The 22,235-nt window shown below is 43.1% G+C and overlaps 1 protein-coding gene across 1 annotated transcript in view; it reads right to left on the bottom strand.

The window, feature by feature from the left end:
- LOC105521971 (supervillin-like) overlaps window positions 1-22,235 on the bottom strand; it is a 112,839-nt gene extending 90,604 nt beyond the window's left edge. Inside the window, 3 exon segments of the mRNA XM_011956347.1 lie at window positions 7,706-7,758; window positions 19,935-20,048; window positions 22,158-22,235. Of these exon segments, the coding sequence (XP_011811737.1) occupies window positions 7,706-7,758; window positions 19,935-20,048; window positions 22,158-22,235 (245 nt within the window).

The raw sequence follows: 22,235 nt of genomic DNA, 5'->3' as shown, positions 1-22,235 counted from the left end.
GACTCTTGCTCTTGTTGCCCAGGCTGGAGTGCAGTGGTGCAATCTTGGCTTATTGCAACCTCCACCTCTTGGGTTCAAGTGATTCTCCTGCTTCAGCCTACTGAGTAGCTGGGATTACAGGCACCTCCCATCACTCCCAGCTAATTTTTGTACTTTTAGTAGAGATGGGGTTTCACCATTTTGGCAAGGCTGGTTCTGAAAGCCTGACCTCAGGTGATCCACCTGCCTTGGCCTCCCAAAGTGCTGGGATTACAGTGGAGAGCCACCTCGTCCGGCCAGGTAAGGATTTTTAATCCCTTGATTTCTTGTTTGTGATACACACTTAGGTAGGGAAGTCCCAAGGAGAAAAAGCAGCAACCACTTTAATGCTCAATTTCACAGGTGAAATCCCTCTTTAAATGAACACAAAAAGACTTCTATACACTTGTAACATAAAACTTGATGTCATTAAAACAAAATTATAGCTAAATCCTTTTTTCACATACATTGCTAAAGGCTGACAGACAACATTACTAACATATCTGTTAAGACAGAGAAACAAAGAGAGTTCTGGTCTTTCCAAATCTGCCTTTTTTTTTTTTTTCCTCATAAAAAAGACATGAAATAAGACTGTAGAGAATTTAGGTGAAATCCAGAGGACATGGGGCACTGGCATTTTTAAAGCATGTTTTAAAGATTTAAATGACCTTGTTAATTTAGAAATATCAATCTGGTTGAAGACATGAAATCATCATCTTTGATTTATAAAAATTACATTTTAATAACCATTTATGATAAACTTTAGAATACAACTGGTTAACAAGCTTAGGTGTTCTAAAAGTTTATTATAGATGAAGGTACCATTTGTTGAACCTTAAGGAACCTAGCATATCATACTGTTTTTTATTTTTCTGCTCATAATATTGCCTGTGGTATTATGCTTCAAATAAAGGAATTGGGATAGAGAAGGGGAAAGAGGGAAACTTCTGACTGGTGGAAACAACCTCTGCTATGTAGAACTTTGCCTAATCAACTCTACTCAGCTAATGCTTACATTGATTTGTTCATTCTTACACCTTGTTTTGATCACCTGAATAGGTTTCAACACTTAAGGCCAGGCGTTGTGGCTCACACCTGTAATGCCAGCACTTTGGAAGGCTGAGGCAGGCAGATCACTTGAGGCCAGGAGTTCAAGACCAGCCTGGGCAACATGGTGAAACCTGTCTCTACTAAAACTACAAAAATTAGCCAGGTGTGATGGCACATGCCTATAGTCCCCACTACTTGGGAGGTTGAGGCAGGAGAATTGCTTGAACCTCAGAGGCAGAGGTTGCAGAGAGCCGAGATTATGCCACTGCACTCCAGCCTGGGCGACAGAGAGATATTCTGTCTCGAAATAAATAAATTAAAATAAAAAGAAGTAAATTTGGTTTTTTGTCTTTCACAGAGAGTCCTAGGCATTGACAGAATCATTCCACTTCACAGCCGTTCCGTGCCCCATCTGCCCCTGTCCTACCTGGATACGAGGACACCGACTTGCCTTGAAAACTTCTGGGGGAGAGCTGACACGAGCGCAGTGTGGACCACCTCATTTCCAGGTACCACGAACTATTAAATTTTTTCTTTTCTTTTTCTTTTGTTTTTGACGGAGTCTTGTTCTGTCACCCAGGCTGGAGTGCAATGGCACGATTTCAGCTCACTGCAACCTCCGCCTCCCAGGTTCAAGCAATTCTCTGCCTCAGCCTCCTGAGTAACTGGGATTACAGGTGCCCGCCACCATGCTCGGCTAATTTTTGTATTTTTAGTAGAGACGGAGTTTCACCATCTTGGCCAGGCTGGTCTTGAACTCCTGACTTTGTGATCCATCCGCCTCGGCCTCCCAAAGTGTTGGTATTATAGATTTGAGTCACCGTGCCTGGCCTAATTTTCTTTTTGATATGAAATCTCATCTGCCTCCTTGTAATTCTATACAGTATTCTTACTTTTGGCCTCTGGAGCAACATAGAATAAACCTATATTCCAGCTGACAGTGTTGTCAGTTCTTGAGAATTGCCACGTGTCCCTGTCTGGGTTTTCTTCACCAGGCCAAATCCCCGGAGTCTTTCAGACATCCACCCTCATCAGACTATGTCTTGGCCGATCATCTGTTCAATACCTCAGATGTATTCCAATTCGGCAGCAGGCCATTTTTACTGGATTTACTTTCTATTAAAAGAATACATTGTTTGGTCTAATTTCTTTGGGACATGACTTTTGCTTTTTCTTTCAGAGTAGAAAACAATCTGCCCTTCCATCAAATCTGTTTCTTCCTCTGGAAGATCTCCACAGCTCAGTCAGGATGAAGTGAGCCGGGACCAATGATCGTTCCCTGGGCTGGTGTTACAGTTACAAAGACCAGGCGATGTTTCCATCATTTCACAGGGAAAACTAGGGGGAACTGGTTTATAGTGGTGCAGACATTTTACTGCATGTGCGCCTTGACCAGTGGAAATAATAATTCACCAAACACGTGTGAGTGCCTGCTTGGGGAAGTTGGTCATGATATATAGTCTGCATGGGCTGTTCTCAGCCCAGCAGGAAGCTACAAGATGTTAAATGTAAAAGCCCTAACTCTAGGAAGCATCAGGAGGCCTGGGGCAGCCTCCGGAGGCAGCAGGAGTGGATGGACAGAGAAGAGATGGGGATATGATCAGAACTCACTGCCCTTGGAGAAGGTTAAATGGAGAAAAGAGATGAGGGAAGGTCGATTTTATGTTCCCTTTCTCACCCACCACACCCAGCCTCTGGCAAAACCTCAGGAGGCCTAAAATTAAAGGGCAAGGAGGGGAAGAAAGGTGAGGATTAAAAATACATAGAGAGAGACGGAAGGGAATTGAAGCTAATTCTTGGAGGAGGCAGGAAGGGCCGCAACGGAGACTGTAAGCTGGAGGTTAGGAAGAGAGTTCCGCTCAAGGAAATTCAGACAACACAATATGCATCTACCCAGACATGGTTAGTCACTTAGGAATGGCCTTACCTTTAGGAAGTGCAACTAAAAGCTGAGCATCAATTCCTCTTTTGTGGTTAGTGAGCTGTTCTTTATCTTCAAATGAGAACTCCTTCTGAAAGTGAAACATTTCTCCATTAATAGTTAAGTCCATTTAAATCAAGATATGATATTAAGTAGAAAAATACAGAATATAAAATTTATGCCACTGTTGATCGCAAGTAGAACGTTTTATATTGGGGAGTAAATTGGTAGCTTTTTTCATTTACTTAATTTCTGTAAATATTGTGATTTTTTGTGCTGTAATTACAGCAGGATGGGCGAGTGGTGTGGTGTGTGGGGGTGAAAACATCGCTGAACTGGAAGTTGTACGCTTTAGCTCGGACTGAGCCCCTCTTCTTGACCTAGGAATAGCTGTGCAAGCTTGGATTCATTACTCAATCTCTCTGTGCTACAATTTCTTCTTCAAAAAATCAACAACTTGTCTAGGTGATCTACACGCTGTCCTCCAGTGTTAAAATTATATTAAAGTAACGGATGCCTTCAAACAACCAAGACATCAAAGCAGGTCAAAAGTTTGGAAAGCCTCATGTAGACTCCTGTTGGAATAAAAGAGGAAATGAAAGAGGAGAATAATAAAGGAAGTGAGCCCTTACTGTGGACTTTCCCCCATGTTAAGCACATGGTATCTCCTTAATTATCTCCCCAAGACCCTACCAGGTATGAACTACTCAGCGGGGTGCTGATAAAGGTACAAAGGGCCCTGCCCTCTTGCCCCGCCCACCCAGGCCCTCCATCTGGCCCTGCAAGAAGCACCTGCCTTGTAGTATTGACTGGTGGTGCCAACACTCCTACCATGGCGGATCTCAGGCTCCCACAGGACTCACTGAACTCAAAGTTGGGAGAGAGGCACGCACGTCTGGCTGCAGCACAACACCGGAACTAGTACCATCCTCAGTTTACAGATCCGGAAATTGTTACGTGATTTGCCCAAAGACTCATATTTGACAAGAAGAGGAGATGAGATTCAAATCCATCTCCTAGTTTAATACCAGCCACAGTCACCCCAAGACTGCTGTGTACACAACTCCATCGTCTTTGATGTGCCTGGAGCAGGCAGGGTAGAGTGTGCTGCTGCCTCGAAGGAAGAAAACAAACCTGTGGAAATAGGGAACTGTGGTTCCTCAAGGTCAGTGTGACCTTCAGAGGGGTAAAAGATGGGCTTGAAAAAGACTCACTGTGAAGCTGACCTTCCACTGTATGGGTACATTTCCATAGAGGCCAAGGAAGAGACCGAGGAAGCCGCTGTGGGTACTGAGTAAGTGGGACAGCCGAATAACCTCTACCCTCTGTGTAAACTACATGGGAAGAACTTCCACACAGTCCAAAGCATGGCCACCATCCCGTGCTCCTAGAACCAAGCCTGTCTGAAATCTTCGTCTTTCCGTATGTAATGTAGCAAAGCTTATATTCCACAGGTAAGTGTGTTCACATTATTTAATGAAAAGTCTAGAGAATAATTAGGCTTCATAAGCCACACTCCAGATTGGCTGGAAGAGCCTAGGACACCTGCCTAGTCAGAAACTTGGAATTAGCACTGACTTCTAAACACTGAATTGTAAGGCAGTAACTACTGCTTTCAATGTAGAAACCTCAAAAAATAGAAATGTACCTGACTTAAGGAATGGCATGTTATTTTAACTGATTATTTAATTGCTAATTTAAATATCTTGACAAAGCTCTGTACTTTGGGAAACTAACATCTTTTCAGGAAAAAGCATCTACATTAGAATGAAATAATGCAATCCCTGAAATATTCAACTGGCTGGGCACTGCCTTTGGGGTATAAATACTGTCTCATATTTTCAAAAATAAACATCTGTATGTCTTTATTTTCCTCTTTCTTTCTGTTTCTCAGAAAGCTCAATGGAGCCACTAATGAAAAGCAAAAAAGTGTCCCTGAGTTAAATACTCCGCTGAATTTACAGAGTGAGCTTTACGAGTCATCACCGAACACTCCCTGGCTCCACAGGCACTTATTTTCTCCAAACATGCTACAAATAGTGCCAGCACCATGTGAAGTGCAGCGTTTTGATGGCAAGTCAGAAACCAAAGAAAACCAAAGCTCTAAGAGGGAAGTCTCTGATGCTTCTTTTTTTTTTTTTTGATTAGCTATAAATTTTATTTTTTTATTTTTTTAAATTTTTAAATTTTATTTTTTTATTATATTTTAAGTTCTAGGGTACATGTGCATAGCGTGCAGGTTTGTTACATATGTATACTTGTGCCATGTTGGTGTGCTGTACCCATCAACTTGTCAGCACCCATCAATTCATCATTTATATCAGGTATAACTCCCAATGCAATCCCTCCCCCCTTCCCCCTCCCCATGATAGGCCCCAGTGTGTGATGTTCCCCTTCCCGAGTCCAAGTGATCTCATTGTTCAGTTCCCACCTATGAGTGAGAACATGCGGTGTTTGGTTTTCTCTTCTTGTGATAGTTTGCTAAGAATGATGGTTTCCAGACAAAGGATGCAAACTCATCCTTTTTTATGGCTGCATAGTATTCCATGGTGTGTATGTGCCACATTTTCTTAATCCAGTCTGTCACAGATGGACATTTGGGTTGATTCCAAGTCTTTGCTATTGTGAATACTGCCGCAGTAAACATACGTGTGCATGTGTCTTTATAGCAGCATGATTTATAATCCTTTGGGTATATACCCAGTAGTGGGATGGCTGGGTCCTATGGTACATCTAGTTCTAGATCCTTGAGGAATTGCCATACTGTTTTCCATAATGGTTGAACTAGTTTACAATCCCACCAACAGTGTAAAAGTGTTCCTATTTCTCCACATTCTCTCCAGCACCTGTTGTTTCCTGACTTTTGAATGATTGCCATTCTAACTGGTGTGAGATGTTATCTCATTGTGGTTTTGATTTGCATTTCTCTGATGGCCAGTGATGAGCATTTTTTCATGTGTCTGTTGGCTGTATGAATGTCTTCTTTTGAGAAATGTCTGTTCATATCCTTTGCCCACTTTTTGATGGGGTTGTTTGTTTTTTTCTTGTATATTTGTTTGAGTTCTTTGTAGATTCTGAATATTAGCCCTTTGTCAGATGAGTAGATTGCAAAAATTTTCTTCGATTCTGTAGGTTGCCTGTTCACTCTGATGCTTCTTAACGTGGTTCACTTGACATGCTGTTTCCTCTGCCTGAGCTCTCTCCCCACCAGCCTCCTGCCATCCTGTGGCTTCTTTTGCTCCTCATCTGGGCCTCAGTTGACTGGTCATGTCCTGAGGGCAGAGCACCTGGACCCACTGCCTATCCCGACCAGAACCAAAAGTATATTACACACCTTGGTAATCCCAGCACTTTGTGGGGACTGAGGCAGGAGGATTGTTTGAGCCCAGAAGTTCGAGACCAGCCTGGGCAACATAGCAAGATGCCATTTCTGCAAAAAAATAGAAAAAACAGCCAGGCACAGTGGTGCATGACTATAGTCCCAGCTACTCAGGAGGCTGAGGTGGCAGGACCCAGTAAGCCTAGGAGTTTGAAGCTGCAATGAGCTGTGATTGTGCCACTGTGCTCCAGCTTGGGAGACAGAGTGAGACCCTGTCTCTTAAAAAATGAACTAAATTATTGAATTAAATATTATTTTAAAAAATTAAAATATATCGAATGAACGACTACTACAAAACACTTCGAATGAATACTGCGATTCACCCTGAAGTATTTTTTGTGTACCTTTTATGCAAAGTTGATGTGACGGCCAGGGCAAAATTATTGCAAACATGGAGAATAACTAGAAAAGCATACAGTCAATAACATCAGTCACAAACCCCTCCTCCCTCCCCTCCGTCTCACCCTCCCTCCTTTCCTTTCTTCCTTTCTTTCCTTCTTTCATCTTTGGATAGGACATAATTTGTAACACATCACTTCTTAGTACCTTTGCTCACCTTGCATACATGTGTGAAAAACTGGCATAATTTCACATGTTTATAAAGTATCAATTTTAGAATCTGCAGCTTCCAGGTAAACATTTATTACTGAGTCCACACGGCTGTCATCACCCTCTGGTCCTGTCTCCGCTTCCTCTCTCCCCTGACTCTCTCCCCTGCTCCTGCTAAATGACTGGGTGCTTCTGAGAAAGCAGATGAGCAGGCAGGAGGAGCGGGAGCAGGCAGACTGGGCTGGAAAGTGTAACTCTGGCTCAAGGTGGTGCCACAAGCTGTGATTGATGCAAGACCCCTCAAATCAATAAATGAAATCAAGTTTCTCTCTTTTTTTTGACGGAATCTTGCTCTGTTGCCCAGGCTGGAGTGCAGTGTCATGATCTCGGCTCACTACAACCTCCACCTCCTAGGTTCAAGCAATTCCCCTGCCTCAGCCTCCCGAGTAGCTGGGACTACAGGTGCAACAGGGCGCCCAGCTAATTTTTGTATTTTTAGTAGAGATGGGTTTTCACCATGTTGGTCAGGATGGTCTCGATCTCTTGACCTCGTGATCCCCCTGTCTCAGCCTCCTAAAGGGCTGGGATTACAGATGTGAGCCACCGTACCGGACCCAAGTTTCTTTCTTTCTTTCTTTTTTTTTAAATCATGTTTCTTCCTTGAACTTTCACTACCTGAGGGCACTGATCATCAGTGAAATTACAGGTAAGACGCGCTTGTAAAATTCGGGATGGTTCATCAGTGAGCACCTTTTTCGGCTCATCTGATGCTGATGAAACACAAGCACCTGTGAGGGTCCGGCCTCTCCTCTTCTCTCTGCTTCTTCTGACTCAGAGGTCCCTGAACAGGGAGACAGGTAGGTCCCATTACTAACACATATGACTGGTGACCCCAAAAGCACAGAGCTCTCAGATGCCGGACACCTCCCTTCCTCCTCAGTCACCCCCCATCCCCAGTCTCCCCAGGGACAAAGGGGTGTCTGCAGGGGCAACCTCTGCAGGCCTTGGTGTCTCACTACAGCTCAACCAAAACTAAGATCCTGTGTTTAAGTAGGGAAGCATCTCTCCATAGATACTAAAGTAAATGCTATCCACTTCATTTTCTGTATTTTGATTTTAACTTTCTAACAGTAAGAAACACCTTTTGGATTTTTATCCAACTCTCTGTCTCCCCTGAAACAGTGCTCGTTCTTTAGGACTGATTGTTTGTGCTGCCACCCCACTTCCTCTGCTTCAATAATCTAAGAAGAGAATGCCCCCTGATTCCATGGCAATTTTTCTTTAAAATGTGTCCCATTGGCCAGGCGCAGTGACTCATGCCTGTAATCCCAGCAGTTTGGGAGGCTGAGGCTGGTGGATCACGAGGTCAAGAGATCGAGACCATCCTGGCCAACATGGTGAAAACCGTCTCTACTAAAAATACAAAAATTAGCTGGGCATGGTGGCACATGCCTGTAGTCCCAGCTACTTGGGAGGCTGAGGCAGGAGAATTGCTTGAACCTGGGAGGCAGAGGTTGCAGTGAGCTAAGATTGTGCCACCGCACTCCAGCCTGGCTACAGAGCGAAACTCCATCTCAAAAAAAAAAAAAAAAAGATGTGTCCAATTAACCTACTTAAATGCCTACCCATAGCAACATGGGGAATTTTATTAAAGGAGAGCAGGATACTCTGCTGTTATTATCTCTATTTTTTACAATGTGGAGTATGCTTCTATTACAAGGGCTGTCCAGCACCCACATCTGCAATCTGCTCATTCTGCTGCTGAAGTTTAAATTACAAGATATGGGAGATGAAGTCCCATTAGCTCATATTTTTGTCTCTTTTAGCTGGTGTCTGGTTGACCAGGTTTCTTTTAAGGAAGCAGGATCTTGTACCTCCAGCCCATTTTACACTTAGCACCATAGCACAGGCTGTTATTTTAATAGGTATGCATGGCATAACACCCATGATTTGAGAATAGCTGTGTCTCTTTGAGTTTCTGTCCACTGACGTGTGTGACTTTCATATTGCATGCTTTTTCTATCCTTGAATAAGGAATGCCTTCCTGTCTCTTTTTTCCTTAGTCACTTATTAGCTCCATGACAATTAAACCAACCCGCTAGGGACATATTAGAAACCAAGCTTCAGATCCTATTAAAATATGGCCAAGATGAGAAATATGGATGCATCCCATTAAAAAAGTAACGTTTTGTGAGTCAGTTAAGACAACCTCACTGATGACCCTGGATCATCATTGTTCTAAATAACCTTATACTTAGATGTGCTGCTTGATGATATTGTGTGGAAAAATTAAATAAAGCATAAACATTTAAAAGATGTGAATGAAATACACCAAGGATTTGTCCCATCCAGTGTGTTCACAAGATCAACTGCCATTTTCAAATGCAGAGCAGGCTCAGCCTGAGGAGGACAGGAGTTAGACCCCTGTGTATTCCAACATTATTGAAATGCAAATCCTTTTTGGTCAAGGAACAATGTCATAATACCTGAGGCACAAGAGAAACTGAGTGGAATTTGGGGCTGGGTCCTTCCACTATAATGAAGCACAGATTGAGACCTTTGCCTGACTGTGTAGGGGACAACTTTGTGCCTCCGTCTGAAAATATCAAACTCTATTAATGGCAGCGATCTACTAAGAAGCACCTGAGATACAGCTACTGTGTATGGCACAGACATTCATTTCCACACTTCCTTACATCTATGATGAGGTGTCATGGAATTTTAGCACATTAGGCACATCAAATTAACACCCATAATATTCTGTAGCCAAGGGGACTGGAAGTACAGAAAGGTTAAGAGAGAGTTGGGAAGATCAGGGAACAAGAACTCACATGGATGGATGGATGGATGGATGGATGAGTGGATGGAGAAAGGGAGGGAGGAGGGAAAAGAAGAAGGGAGGGAAGGAGAGAGGGAGGAGGAACAAGTCTAAACCATTTCTAAAAAGAATCTAGCTCCCTTCTTTGATGGACAGATTGCAAAAGGACAGTGCCTGCTTAGAGGCAGATGTGAGAAAGAAAAGATAATAGTCCTTTAATGACAAGAGACACCAAGATTCTGTTCTCCAAATCACATCCATAAACGGAATTAAATACAAAAAGAATCCTTTACTTCATACATTTTAATAAATCAAATTCTAGGGAGAAAATATATTGCCAAACATTGAAACTTAAGAGTTAGGTATTCAAGAGAATAATTTTAAAAGCTACGACAAATCTTCAAAATTTAACAGTCATTGAGCCAAGGCTACTTTATCTTGAAACGTTCCTTTGACGTGGGAATCCAGCGAAGCTTAAGTTTTTATTGTTGAAATCTAAGGGAAAAGAAATAATATAACATTGAAATAGTTACACAAAATGTTAAAAATCCAATGAGAAAAAAATCCCCCAAACTCTCTCTGAATATATAACTTAAGAAAAAGGAAACCATTAACCAGATAAAAACTAGAAATACAAAAATGACACCTTCTAAGAATCAAATTCCACAAGTAAATTTACATAAGCAAGTTTTTTTTTTTTCCTCTTCTAAAAAGTAGCCAACTTTACTCCATGGGTAAAACTAATAATAATAACAATAATAACACAAATAATAATAATTCACACATAGTTCAATGCTGTCATTTGAATTTGTCATGGCAACAAGAGTAACTCAAAGCAATTAAGTACTGAATAGTTACATACTCAGGAAAAAAGGAGAAAATAGGAAATTTTGGTCACGGTAACTAGAAATGTTTGAGATGCCTTTAAAGCATGGGGGGTGGGGACTGAAGAGCAAAAAACAACTCAGCTGTGTCTTTTGCTTTCATTAAAATCAAACAATAACAACCAATTAAAATAACCATGTATTTATTTTTGAAGACAAGATACATATTATGTAAAGACAGCTGGTAACAATTCTATACAGGAAAAACACATCCCAATTGAACAGGTTAATCAAAACCACAGACAAAATTTATAAGCAGTCTAATGGCATGTAATCTGTTTTACAGCCATAGGAACCATTGTCCACTAAGAAAACCACAAGCAGACCACTTACAGAAACTTCTTCCCCCAAGGAAGTGCCCTTGGCCGTTTAATAGTTAGAGGCAGAAGCCTGAAGAAAAAGAAGTACAAAATATATCAGACGTCAACACCCTATTATCCATCAAAATACATCCTCGATCCTGGAATTTGGAACTGTGGCCAACTAAAGAAATACAATAAAATGAAAGGTATAATGCCAATTAAACATCTAAGCTTTTCTCCTAATTATACAAGTATCTTGTTATGTATTTAACAAAAGAGAAATCAATTCAGAAAGTCATCAAGTACTGTCGGAGAAAATTCCTGAATCTGAGGTCTGAATTGTTCAAGTCACTTCCCAATAGTGCATTTGAGCTGGAAAACAGTTTTGATGTATCATGGCTGAGTTTCAAATGTGATACTCAAAACAACCTTAGCGTTTCATTTGTGTTCAGTCAGTAAACTGAACATGCCACACCACTTCAGTAGTTAAATTGAAAGCATGTATTTTCCTCTGGGCTGGAAGAAAGCCACTGAAAAGACAGTATCTTGTTCCAAACTGTCTCACATGAAGAGTTAATAAAAAGATGCTACTCACCACTGCCTACTGGAAAGAATTTAGTATGTATAGCATTTGATTTAGAAAAATATTTTAGCTAAGGTGCAGCACATCTAGAATTTGATCCAAAGTGTGGGCATTCCGATTGCATTTGCAATTTTTTCTACATAAAGGTTTCAGTGGTTTAGTAGTAACTTTAACTTACTAAGGGAAAAAAAATTCACATTATCAACAGTCACAAGATAAGCTCAGTTAGCTATTTAAAGTGTCTTTTGAGAAACGTGTCTAAGTAACTGGACACAGGAGAATACACGGGGTAAAACAGAGGAGCCCAAGCATTCATTATGTTACATAAGTGCGTTTCATATTTCTCTTGCCTTGCCTTGTTTCTCAGATAATTTGAAAGCTCCCAAATAGCTGGAAAAACCTGGGCTTCTGAACATGGCTGCACACAGAAGGCTCAGTCACACAGCCTGCTCTACAGCTAATTCTCAGCCAGCAATGACCTTCTTCTGGTCTAAGCAAAACTGGGTTGAGATTTTTCACAGTGCAGGACTAGAGCGACCAGGCACTTGTGCCTTTGAGCCTGTGGTACACGAGAAGCAAGAGGCCGCTGGCTGGAACAGCTCAGACCCCATAATCAGATTACGAACAGAAATTAAGCCTGGAGGTGCTGCAACAGACTGGAGCCCAGTGATGGGACGTGAGTGATGTAGATGACCAAGGCAAAGCCATGGTGCATCCCAGCATTTGCTCCAGCTAAGGAGACAGTGCTGCAACCTAACCACCATCGGAGAAGTCAAATACAACTTCCTCTCCCTACAGACACACACACACAGAAAAACCTACAGAGACCCTCGTGTACTGGGAAGAAGGGATGCTTGAGTATTTCCAGGCTGCTCCAAGTCTGGCTTTGGCTAAGCTAAATGAAGTATTTTACCTAATAGAGAGCCAAAAACCCATACTTAAGATTTATGAACAACATATGAGTGAAACTGTGGGAAAAGAAAGGGCAGATATTACTAGAGATTCCAATTTTTTTTTTCTTTTTGAGATGGAGTTTCTCTCTTGTTGCCCAGGAGTGCAGTGGCGAGATCTCGGCTCAGTGCAACCTCAGCCTCCCTGGTTCAAGTGATTCTCCTGCCTCAGCCTCCCAAGTAGCTGAGATTACAGGCACCTGCCACCATGCCTGGCTAATTTTTTTGTAGTTTTAGTAGAGACAAGGTTTCGCCATGTTGGTCAGGCTGGTCTCGAACTCCTGACCTCAGGTGATCCGCCTGTCTTGGCCTCCAAAAGTGCTGGGATTACAGGCATGAGCTACCGTGCCTGGCCCCAAAATTTTAATTTGAGGCAGAAGCCATTAAGTTAAGCTTCACCTGTTAGACCTCCCCATTTAATTTCAACCACAATACGTAGTTGATGGGCCCAAGCAATGCTCATGCAAGTCCAAGAAAAATTTGCAATAATTACAGACTGATCATATTTACAGACAAATGGGACATTCAAGAGAACCAAGGGAAATAATCTCATTTGCAAACTAAGGAAACAGGGCTAGAAGGGTAACTGGCTGCTGGATAGACAACTGTTTGGTGATGGAGCTACGGGATCTTGGGGAGGTGGGCTCAAGACTGTGATTCACCACACCCCCACCTAGGAGCAGGGACTCTGAGTACGTCTTTGTATTTTTAGTTCTGGACACTGTACCTGGCGCACAGTAGGTCTGCAGGAAATGTTTGCCGAATGACCACAGGAAATCACAAGATAATCTCTTCTAAAAACTAGAGATCTCCTTCTAAAATGGGTGTGTGGAGTTAGTATCCTGTGTTCAAACCAGGTGGACTTAGACTCATTTGTAAAATGCAAACACACTTAAGGTGAAAATGAAGAATTATATGCTGAATTAATAAAGACACATACACACAAACTACATCAATCCTGGGTACAAGAGGTGTCAGTTATGGCATTTGGCATTTTTCTCTAAACTCATTACATTATAGTCATCAAATCGGGAAAAACTATGGCAAATAGGATAGTTAAAAAAAACTCAGCGAGGAATGTTAGTACCGTGAATAACTAAATTAGAAACTTTATGGTAAGTTCATAGATAATTAGCAATGAAAAGAAAAAAGGGAGTGTTGGGAGGAGAAGAGGAAGGGGAGGAAATAGTAGAAGTAACTGATTGTGGAAATAAAGAGATGAACCAGGCATGGTGGCTGACGCCCGTAATCCCAGAACTTTGGGAGGCCAGGAGTTCAAGAACTCTGGGCAACATAGCGAGGCCCTGTCTCTACAAAAAATAAAAAATGAGCTGGGTGTGGTGGTGCACACCTGTAGTCCCAGCTCCTTGGGAGGCTGAGGCATGAGCATCGCTTGAGCCCAGGAGGTTGAGGCTGCAGTGAGCCATGATTGTACAGCTGCACTCCAGCCTGGGCAACAGAGTGAGACCCTATCTCAAAGAAAAATAAAACACAGAGAGAGAAAGAGAGGGAGAGAGAGAGTGAGGATGAAATTATATGTTGACATGTGGACAAAAAAATCCTTTATAAAGAACGTAACACTTTTTGGAGCATAGTGTCACTGCTTATCACACTTTCTGTGCCTGAAAACTGCTCTGCCTATAGAATAGTCAATTACAGTCATCCGAAAAGAATCTAAATGTTGATTTTGAATTATGATTAAGGAATAAGTCTATTCTGAATTTTCTTTTCAAATTGTCCTGTCACTTGCTTTTCCTTTTTTTCTTTTCTTTTTCTTTTCAACATTTATTTTAGATTTGAGGGTACGTGTTGCAGATTTGTTACACGGGTACATTGAGTGATGCTGAGGTTTAGGGTGCGATGGATCCTGTCACCCCGGTACTGAGCATAGCACCCAATCGTTAGTTTCTCATCGCTTGCCGCCCTCCCTCCCTTTCAATATTTTAAATTTTTTAAATGAAATTCTACTATAGAATTTTTTAAAATGTTGGATATTCTCTTTAAGTTGGTAACAAAGTCTTATTAGAATTGTTTGCTTCACCTATGGATTATGATACAAAGCAAACTGACTTAAATATGACTTAATTGTTGAAAGGAAAAAGCATAACCTTCTTTATGAAATTATGGATAAAAAATGTAATCTATTATTTAACCATCCTATCCATATGAAACCAAATAAGACTGAAGAAGAATCTATATTTTATGTTAATAGAAAGTATCTGTGAAAATTTTTCATTTATTCTCCAATTATAATGAATTATTATTTTTAATTTTTCCACTTGACATTCAAAAATTATTATCATTATTGTTGTTCTAGGCTAGCTCATTCACACAGGGGAGCTACAAAATACCCAAACATTTCCTCACATCATTCTGTAGGTTAACACATTTATTTGCAGAGGAATTCTAAGTTGTGACTGTGGCTTTCTCAAATTTCAGGGAGAAGACGATTTAACTGAGTGCTGATGGTGTTGTATTCCCTCTTCAATAGCATCACACAGCCACCAGCTCAGCATGAATGCACAAAGTTCCCTGCTGCTGTGTCCGCTGAGAAGCACTAATCTTACTCAGGAGCAATGCTTTATGGAAGTACAATATTGTACTGGATATTTTTAAGGTTTTCATCTTTAGCTAAAGAGAAGTAAAAGCAACTATATAAGTTGCCTTTAGACAGGCATGCAAACCTGCTTTAGGAGAAGGGGTAAAACCGTGTGCCTGGGAGAGGCTGAGGGAGGTCACTGTCATAGCATGTCATGGAACATGGTCATGTCATGGTACACTTCACACCATGCCATGGTACACTTCACACCATGCCATGGTACACTTCACACCACGCCATGGTACACATGACATCGGGCCATGGTACATGCCATGTTGTGTCATGGTACATGGGCGGTGGCTGGAGGAGACCTGAAGGATCTATCAGTGAGCCACTGTGATGCTGACACCCCACAGTGGTATCACTGGAACAAGTGAATCAGGCCCGGGCGGACCCTGGGAAGACTGGAGCCGAAGGGGCCTTTCTGATCACCTGGTCTTCATGTAGTGAAATGTTAGATGGCTCCTATAGAACACTCAAGGTCACAAAGCTTGTGGCGTGGAAGTGCCAGGCTGAAAATCCACATGCTCTGACTCTCCCCAGGACAATTCCCACATCCCTGATCAGCCTGAACACAAGAGAACCCGGGCCGTTGCTATAAACTTGTCCTGGATTGAGGTCATAGGGCCTCCCAGCCCTGGCCCACAGGGATGTTGCTGGTAAACGGGCCAGCCTGAGCCCAGAAGGAGACGTCAGGCCAGTTGTAGTTGTCTTTCATAAACCTTATATGGTTTCTAACTCTAGTTTTGATTCCACAGATGTTGCTCGAAACCAGGGCTGCCCCCAGATATGAGTAACTAGGGCATAGCTAAGACTGTAAGGCTCAGAGAAGTCAGTGTCCCTGGTGGGGTGTGGGTGTTGTATTAAAAAAGGAAGCAATTCATTATTATTTTTCCTTTTCTTCCTAATTCTCCCACCTTATTGGAGAGGAATAAGATGTGGACGTGGCTACTATGAAGTGCGTAGGAAGCAAAGACTCATTAACTCTATTTCTGGAATTGCACACAAAGAAATTACTATAAATGAACTCAAGGATGTTTATTGTGGTTTTGTTTATAAATTTATAAAACTAGAACTAGTCTACATGGGGGTGCATATGGAAGACTGCATAAATAAATTAAACAAGCAAACCAGGGTTGAACTCCATTATTGATTTGAAGATTCTTAATGTTACATTAGAGATACACACATACCTAATCAGAATGACAGGAGATAGAGCAAGCATTAATTTTCTCATAATTCAGAGAACTCTGTTCATGTTTTTCCCTCTCTGTTTTCCAAAGTATCTGCCATATGCATGATTTCCTTCTGTAATTAGCAAAACAATTAAATGCAAAGGAAGATGAAGGCAATAAGACCAGCCACAATAAAATTAAAAAAAAAATCCAAGAGGAAAACAGGACGGTGAGGCTGGGATAAAGTGAAAGAACATATATGGAAGCACTCTGAAAATGGACTGCATTATTTAATCCGTGCAAGGAACTCCTTATTGAAAAGAGATTCGGGTTCAGTGCACGCTCCTGCAGAGGTCTGTATGATGTCACCTCATGTCACCGTATTGTGCTCACCGAACATCAATGAAAGCATTCCCAGTCCACAGGAAAATGAGCTGAAATGTATTTATTTATTTATTTATTTATTTATTTGAGATAAGGTCTGGCTCTGTTGCCCAAGCTAGAGTGCAGTGGCACGAACACGGCTCACTACAGCCTCAACCTCCTGGACTCAAGCCATCCTCCTACCTCAGCCTCTTGAGTAGCTAAGACCATGTTCAACTGTTTTTTAAACTTTATAAATATGGGATCTTGGCCAGGCGCGGTGGCTCACGCCTGCAATCCCAACACTTTGGGAGGTCGAGGCAGGTGGATCACCTGAGGTTGGGACTTTGAGACCAGCCTGAACAACACGGTGAAACCCCATCTCTACTAAAAATACAAAAATTAGCTGGGCATGGTGGCGCATGCCTGTAATCCCAGCTACTTGGGAGGCCGAGGTTGGTGAATCGCTTGAACCCAGGAGACAGAGGTTGCAGTGAGCCAAGATTGTGCCATTGCACTCCAGCCTGGGCAACAAGAGTGAAACTCTGTCTCAAAAAAAAAAAAAAAAAAGGTATGGGATCTTGCTATGTTGCCCAGGCTGGTCTCCAACTCCTGGCCTCAAGTGATTCTCCTATCTCAGCCTCCCAAAGTGCTGGGATTACAGACATGAGCCACTGTGCCCTGCTATGAGCTGGAATTTAAATGGACAGTACAGGGGAGTGTGATATGACTGGCTGTTGTCTGAATATATACTGTTGTGAGTTATTGATACACTTCCAAAATTAAGAAGTGCCATGGAAATGAGTTTAATGAAATCTACTATAAGCCACCAAGGACCACAGCTGGACTGAAATTCCAAAGTGAAGGATATATTTTCATAGTCCAGTAAAGGAGCATTTTGTATGCTAGCAACAACCATAAATGGTATTCTCATCTTCTTTGGTGGCTTTTCTTTATGTGTGCAGATCTTTAACTGGAGGCAGAACTGCCTGACCTGAAGCAGTCCCCCGTGGAAAGCCCACTTAGGCCCTTTCGTTTCCCTTTGATCACATCTCACAGGTCGGTCGGACTTTCCCGATTCCTCATTTTAGTGTAATTCTCCTCCTGTGTGCACTGTGAGATGCTCTGTGAATTTTGGTTAGTGGTAATATTTTGGACAAGCCTGCAAATAAAATGTTGCGTTACATCACTGCATAAGGTAATTTAAAACAGATCACGTAGGTAGAGATGAAAAGGCAAAAGTATGTTCAATAAGAAATATTACAAGTCACAACTATTTTTTCTTTATCAGATGTGTTAAAAGAAAACGGTGCCAGCCTTTCTATACTTCAGAATTCTTTTTCAAAGAAAAGGCTTATTGCAATCACCTAAAAGACGTATTAGTGTCTTTAAAATAAATGTTCAAAAGAGTAATGTTAACATTTGTAATGAAATGATCTCCAATCATTTTAGTTTCTGGTTCATTCCAAGTCTGTGGCTAACGACTCTTGGGGAGAAAAATGCAGGTGCCTCAGAGGAAGAGAGAGTGGAGAACTGATTGTCAGAAAAAAAGATAAAGATCAGTTCTGTTTAAAGTACACACTGAAATATACATAAAATGGAATATTATTCAGCCTTAAAAAGGAAGGACATTCTGACACTTGCTACAATGTTGAGGAACCTGGAAGACGTTATGCTAAGTGAAATAAGACAGTCATCAAAGGACAAATACTGTACAATCCTATTTACATGAGGCTTCTAGAATGGTCACATACAGAGACAGGAAGTAGAATGGTAGTGATCAGGGGCTGGGCAGAGGGAAAACTGGGGAGTTGTTGAAGAGGTGGAGTTTCAGTTTGGAATGATGGAAAAGTTCTGGAGAGGGATGGTGGTGATGGCTGCACACTCTGTGAGTGAATGCACCTAAACGCCACCGAACTGTTCACTTAAACATGGTCGAATGGTATGTATATTTCAGCACAATATACAACAAAATGCACACTGAGGGCAAATCACAGCTGAGGTAAAATGCAGGCACATGCTGAGCACCTGGAGAACAGCTCTTGTGAGGGGCACATGGTCGGTCGGCCCACCACTCGCAGGAGGCCAGGAGACGCCAAGGTCGATTCTGACCTGTTCAAAGCTCTAACCCACAAAGGGCTCTTAAACAATGATGTGATGAATAGACATAAAACTAACTGTTCACAGGAATGGTGGCTCACGCCTGTAATCCCAGAACTTTGGGAGGCTGAGGCAGGAGGACTGCTTGAGACCAGGAGTTAGAGACCAACCTGGGCAACACAGCGAGACCCCATCTCTACAAAACATTTTTTAAATTAGCTGGGTATGATGGTGCACACCTGTAGCCCCAGCTACTCAGAAGGCTGAGGGGGGAGGATTACTTGAGCTCAGAAATTTGAGGCTGTGGTGAGCTTTGATCATGCTACTGCACTCCAGCCTGTGTGACAGAGTGAGACCCTGTCTCTACTGCTACTACTACTAATAGTAAACCTAGGTGTTCACTGTATGAAGTCTGTGGCTGCATCCTGGGACATCATGAGGTGCAATGTGCCACACCTTCAGAGCTGCGGGGGCCCACGCCTCTTCTCTCGTGACAAGACCTCATGCAGAGGGGAAGGGGCTGACTCGGGTACAGTCGTCCAGGGAGGGTGGAGAAGGCTCTGCCAAATGCAGTCATTCCATGCTCACTACTTGATGGTTTTCACATGAACAGAAAGCAGGGAAACACTGAATCATCACAGAGGGGAATTTCTTATGAGTCTAAAAGTCCAGATGGCAGACAAGTGTATATAAAAAATGCCCGATAGATCATAGCTGTTCTAGAGCTAGACTTGAATGATTTGAAGGAAAGAGTTTTAAATCAAGTAATTTCTGGCCCTCCTTGTTCTCAAAAGGGCATCTTAATAAAATAACAACAATGACAAACTCAGCAACAATAATCAGTATGAAAAGGCAAGATAAGCTCACCCACCCACCATCCCCAATGTCACTCTTGTTTTTCATGTTTTTTTTTTTCCCCCTTTTTTGAGGCAGGGTCTGGCTCTGTTGCCCAAGCTGCAGTGCAGTGGTGCAATCACAGCTTACTGCCGCCTTGACCTCCCAGGCTCAAGTCATTTTCCCACCTTGGCCACCTGAGTAGCTGGGACTATAGGCGCACACCACCATGCCCAGCTAATTTTTGTATTTGTTGTAGAGACAGGGTTTCACCTTATTGCCCAGGCTGGTCTTAAACTCATGAGCTCAAGTGATCCTCCCACTTCAGCCTCCTAGAGTGCTGGGATTACAAGCGTGAGCCACCGCGCCCGGCCTCCATGGGTAGTATTAACTTGCACCTGAGACCTACCAGGCTCTCACAACAGGTTCCCAGTCCCTTGCTGATGAATGCAGGGTAGGGGAGGGCGTGTTCGTAAGATTTCACACGTTCATGATTGACTTTCTTCACGTTCATATTATTGCACTGGGAAAGCAGATCCCGTGCTCACAGTGCAGGTGCCATGGGGAGGTCATGACACAGAACAAATCAAAGGCACATTCCACAGTCCATTGAAATGACTCAAGACACGTTTATGCACGTGCACGGGTGTAACATCTGATTAAGCAAAAGATATCAAACTTGAGTGGCCCTCAGACCATGTGCACTGCTTGTTTAAAATGAAAGACCCCTCACCCCAGATAATTAGGATACGCCACAGAGTTAGAAAACCGTGAATACAAGCCACTGATGATATAAAGCCCAGGAAGAAGCAGGGAAACAGCATAATCAGATGGGGTAAGTGTGATGAAGGAAGGCTTCCTGGAGGAGGAGGCTGGAGAGCTTATTTGTGGAGGAGATGATGGCAATAAGTGAATAGGGAGGGCAAGGGCCCTCACCTCTGTGCCTGGAAGAAAAGTGGATGCCATGGGAGCTGAAACTGGAGAGGCCTAACAGGGACTGAAATAGTCTTATCCCTCTGTATGGTAAATGCACCTGACAGCAATCACTTAGGCACACGCTGAGAATGGCCCTGTATGACAGAGGCACCCGCATGGGGTTCAGGGTTCCAAGCTAAGGAATCCGGGAGACGCCAACTGGAGATTCATTCCTTATCTATGAGGAACATCTGAGCAGCTTTTTTGCCCCGCCCCCATCACTGCATGCACAGGGGATCAGGGCTGTTTGTTTTGGGGTATGTGAAGGCTGTGAGGTGGCGATTGTCGGGGGAGGTGCCAAGTGGACATGCTATTGCCGTATCAACTGCATGCCTTTTGAAAGCCATTGCGGTTCTCCTGTTCAGCCCACTGCCACTGGACTCTCTCCCCTGTATACAAACTCCCAACAGAACCCCATGCCTCATTCGCTGGCTCTGGGTCTCTGCTTCGGCCTCTTAAAACTTGCGCCTTCCCATGGAGTCGACAGGGGTTCAGCATGACACCCACCCACATTCAGATGGAACGTGCCGTGGGCCCAGCCAGGGCATTCTGAGGTGGGGAGGGAGGCTTTGGTCAGCCCGTGAAGAAGCATCAGAGCCATCCCTGAAGCCCAAGTGGAAAAAGAAAATTCAAACACTTGTCACACCCAGACATCAAGCTGGGATACATCACGCTGCTTGGTCTTCAGGTGGTGAGAAAACAAATTTAAAAAAAAGAAAATAGTGTCTTGCTCTGTTACCCAGGCTGGAATTCAATGGCATGATCATAGCTCACTGCAGCCTTGACCTCATGGGCTCAAGTGATCCTCCCACCTCAGCCTCCCAAGTAGCTGGGACTATAGGCATACACCATCGATGCCCAGCTAAGTTTTTTATTCTTATTTTTCGCCCTGTTGTTACTGGGGTGCAGTGGCACTATCCCGGCTCACTCCAACTTCAACCTCCTCAACTCAAGTGATCCTCCCACCTCAGCCTCCCGAGTATCTTGGACCACAGGTGTGCATCACCATGCCCCGCTGATTTTTGTATTTTCTGTGTGGGCTTTCGCTATGTGGTCCAGGCTGTTCTCAGCCTCCTGGGCTCAAGTGATCTGCCCACCTCAGCCTCCTAAAGTATGGGGATTACAGGCGTGAGCAGCTAAAATTATTTCTTTAACAGAAGGAGAAAAGTGAATTTGTGCTTTCCCTAAACAAGTAGCAGATGTAGCAGTGAAATGAAGATGACAAGGACGTGGTTCCGTGCTCAAAACAGACACCAGACAGAGCAGAGCCAGCGGCACCTCAGATGTCTCCCAACTGTGCTAAAAATCCACACACACTCACACACATACACATACACAGACACACACACACAGACACACACACACACACACGCTCTGAGTCTGACTCCAGCAGTAAGAGCTGTCCCTGTTCTTATGCAGCATCTTATGAGCCCTGCTGCCCCGAGGTCTCTGGAGGGAGAGGAGAACTAAAGCCGGGTCCCGAGCAGTCAGGAGTCAGCGTGAGCCGCGGTTCGCATCTGTCTTCCCTGCAGGCTGTGCGACGCCTCAGCTCGATGAATGAGAAGCCGCTTAGACAAGGGATGTGAGCCTGAGCGCTCTGAGCATGTTCACTGCCGCATCCTGAACACAGGTTCCTCCAGGTGTTCGTTTGCCTCACCTGCAGCTTTGGTCCATGAGCCATAACCCATGGAACCTGAGGCATCTGAATGAGCATTTCAGTGCAGGAAAGTGCCAT

The sequence above is a fragment of the Colobus angolensis genome, unplaced genomic scaffold (genome assembly GCF_000951035.1).
Source record: "Colobus angolensis palliatus isolate OR3802 unplaced genomic scaffold, Cang.pa_1.0 Scaffold414, whole genome shotgun sequence".
NCBI classification, from domain to species: domain Eukaryota; kingdom Metazoa; phylum Chordata; class Mammalia; order Primates; family Cercopithecidae; genus Colobus; species Colobus angolensis.
The sequence above is the reverse complement of the archived record's forward strand: the minus strand, read 5'-3'. Positions and strand labels throughout refer to the sequence as shown.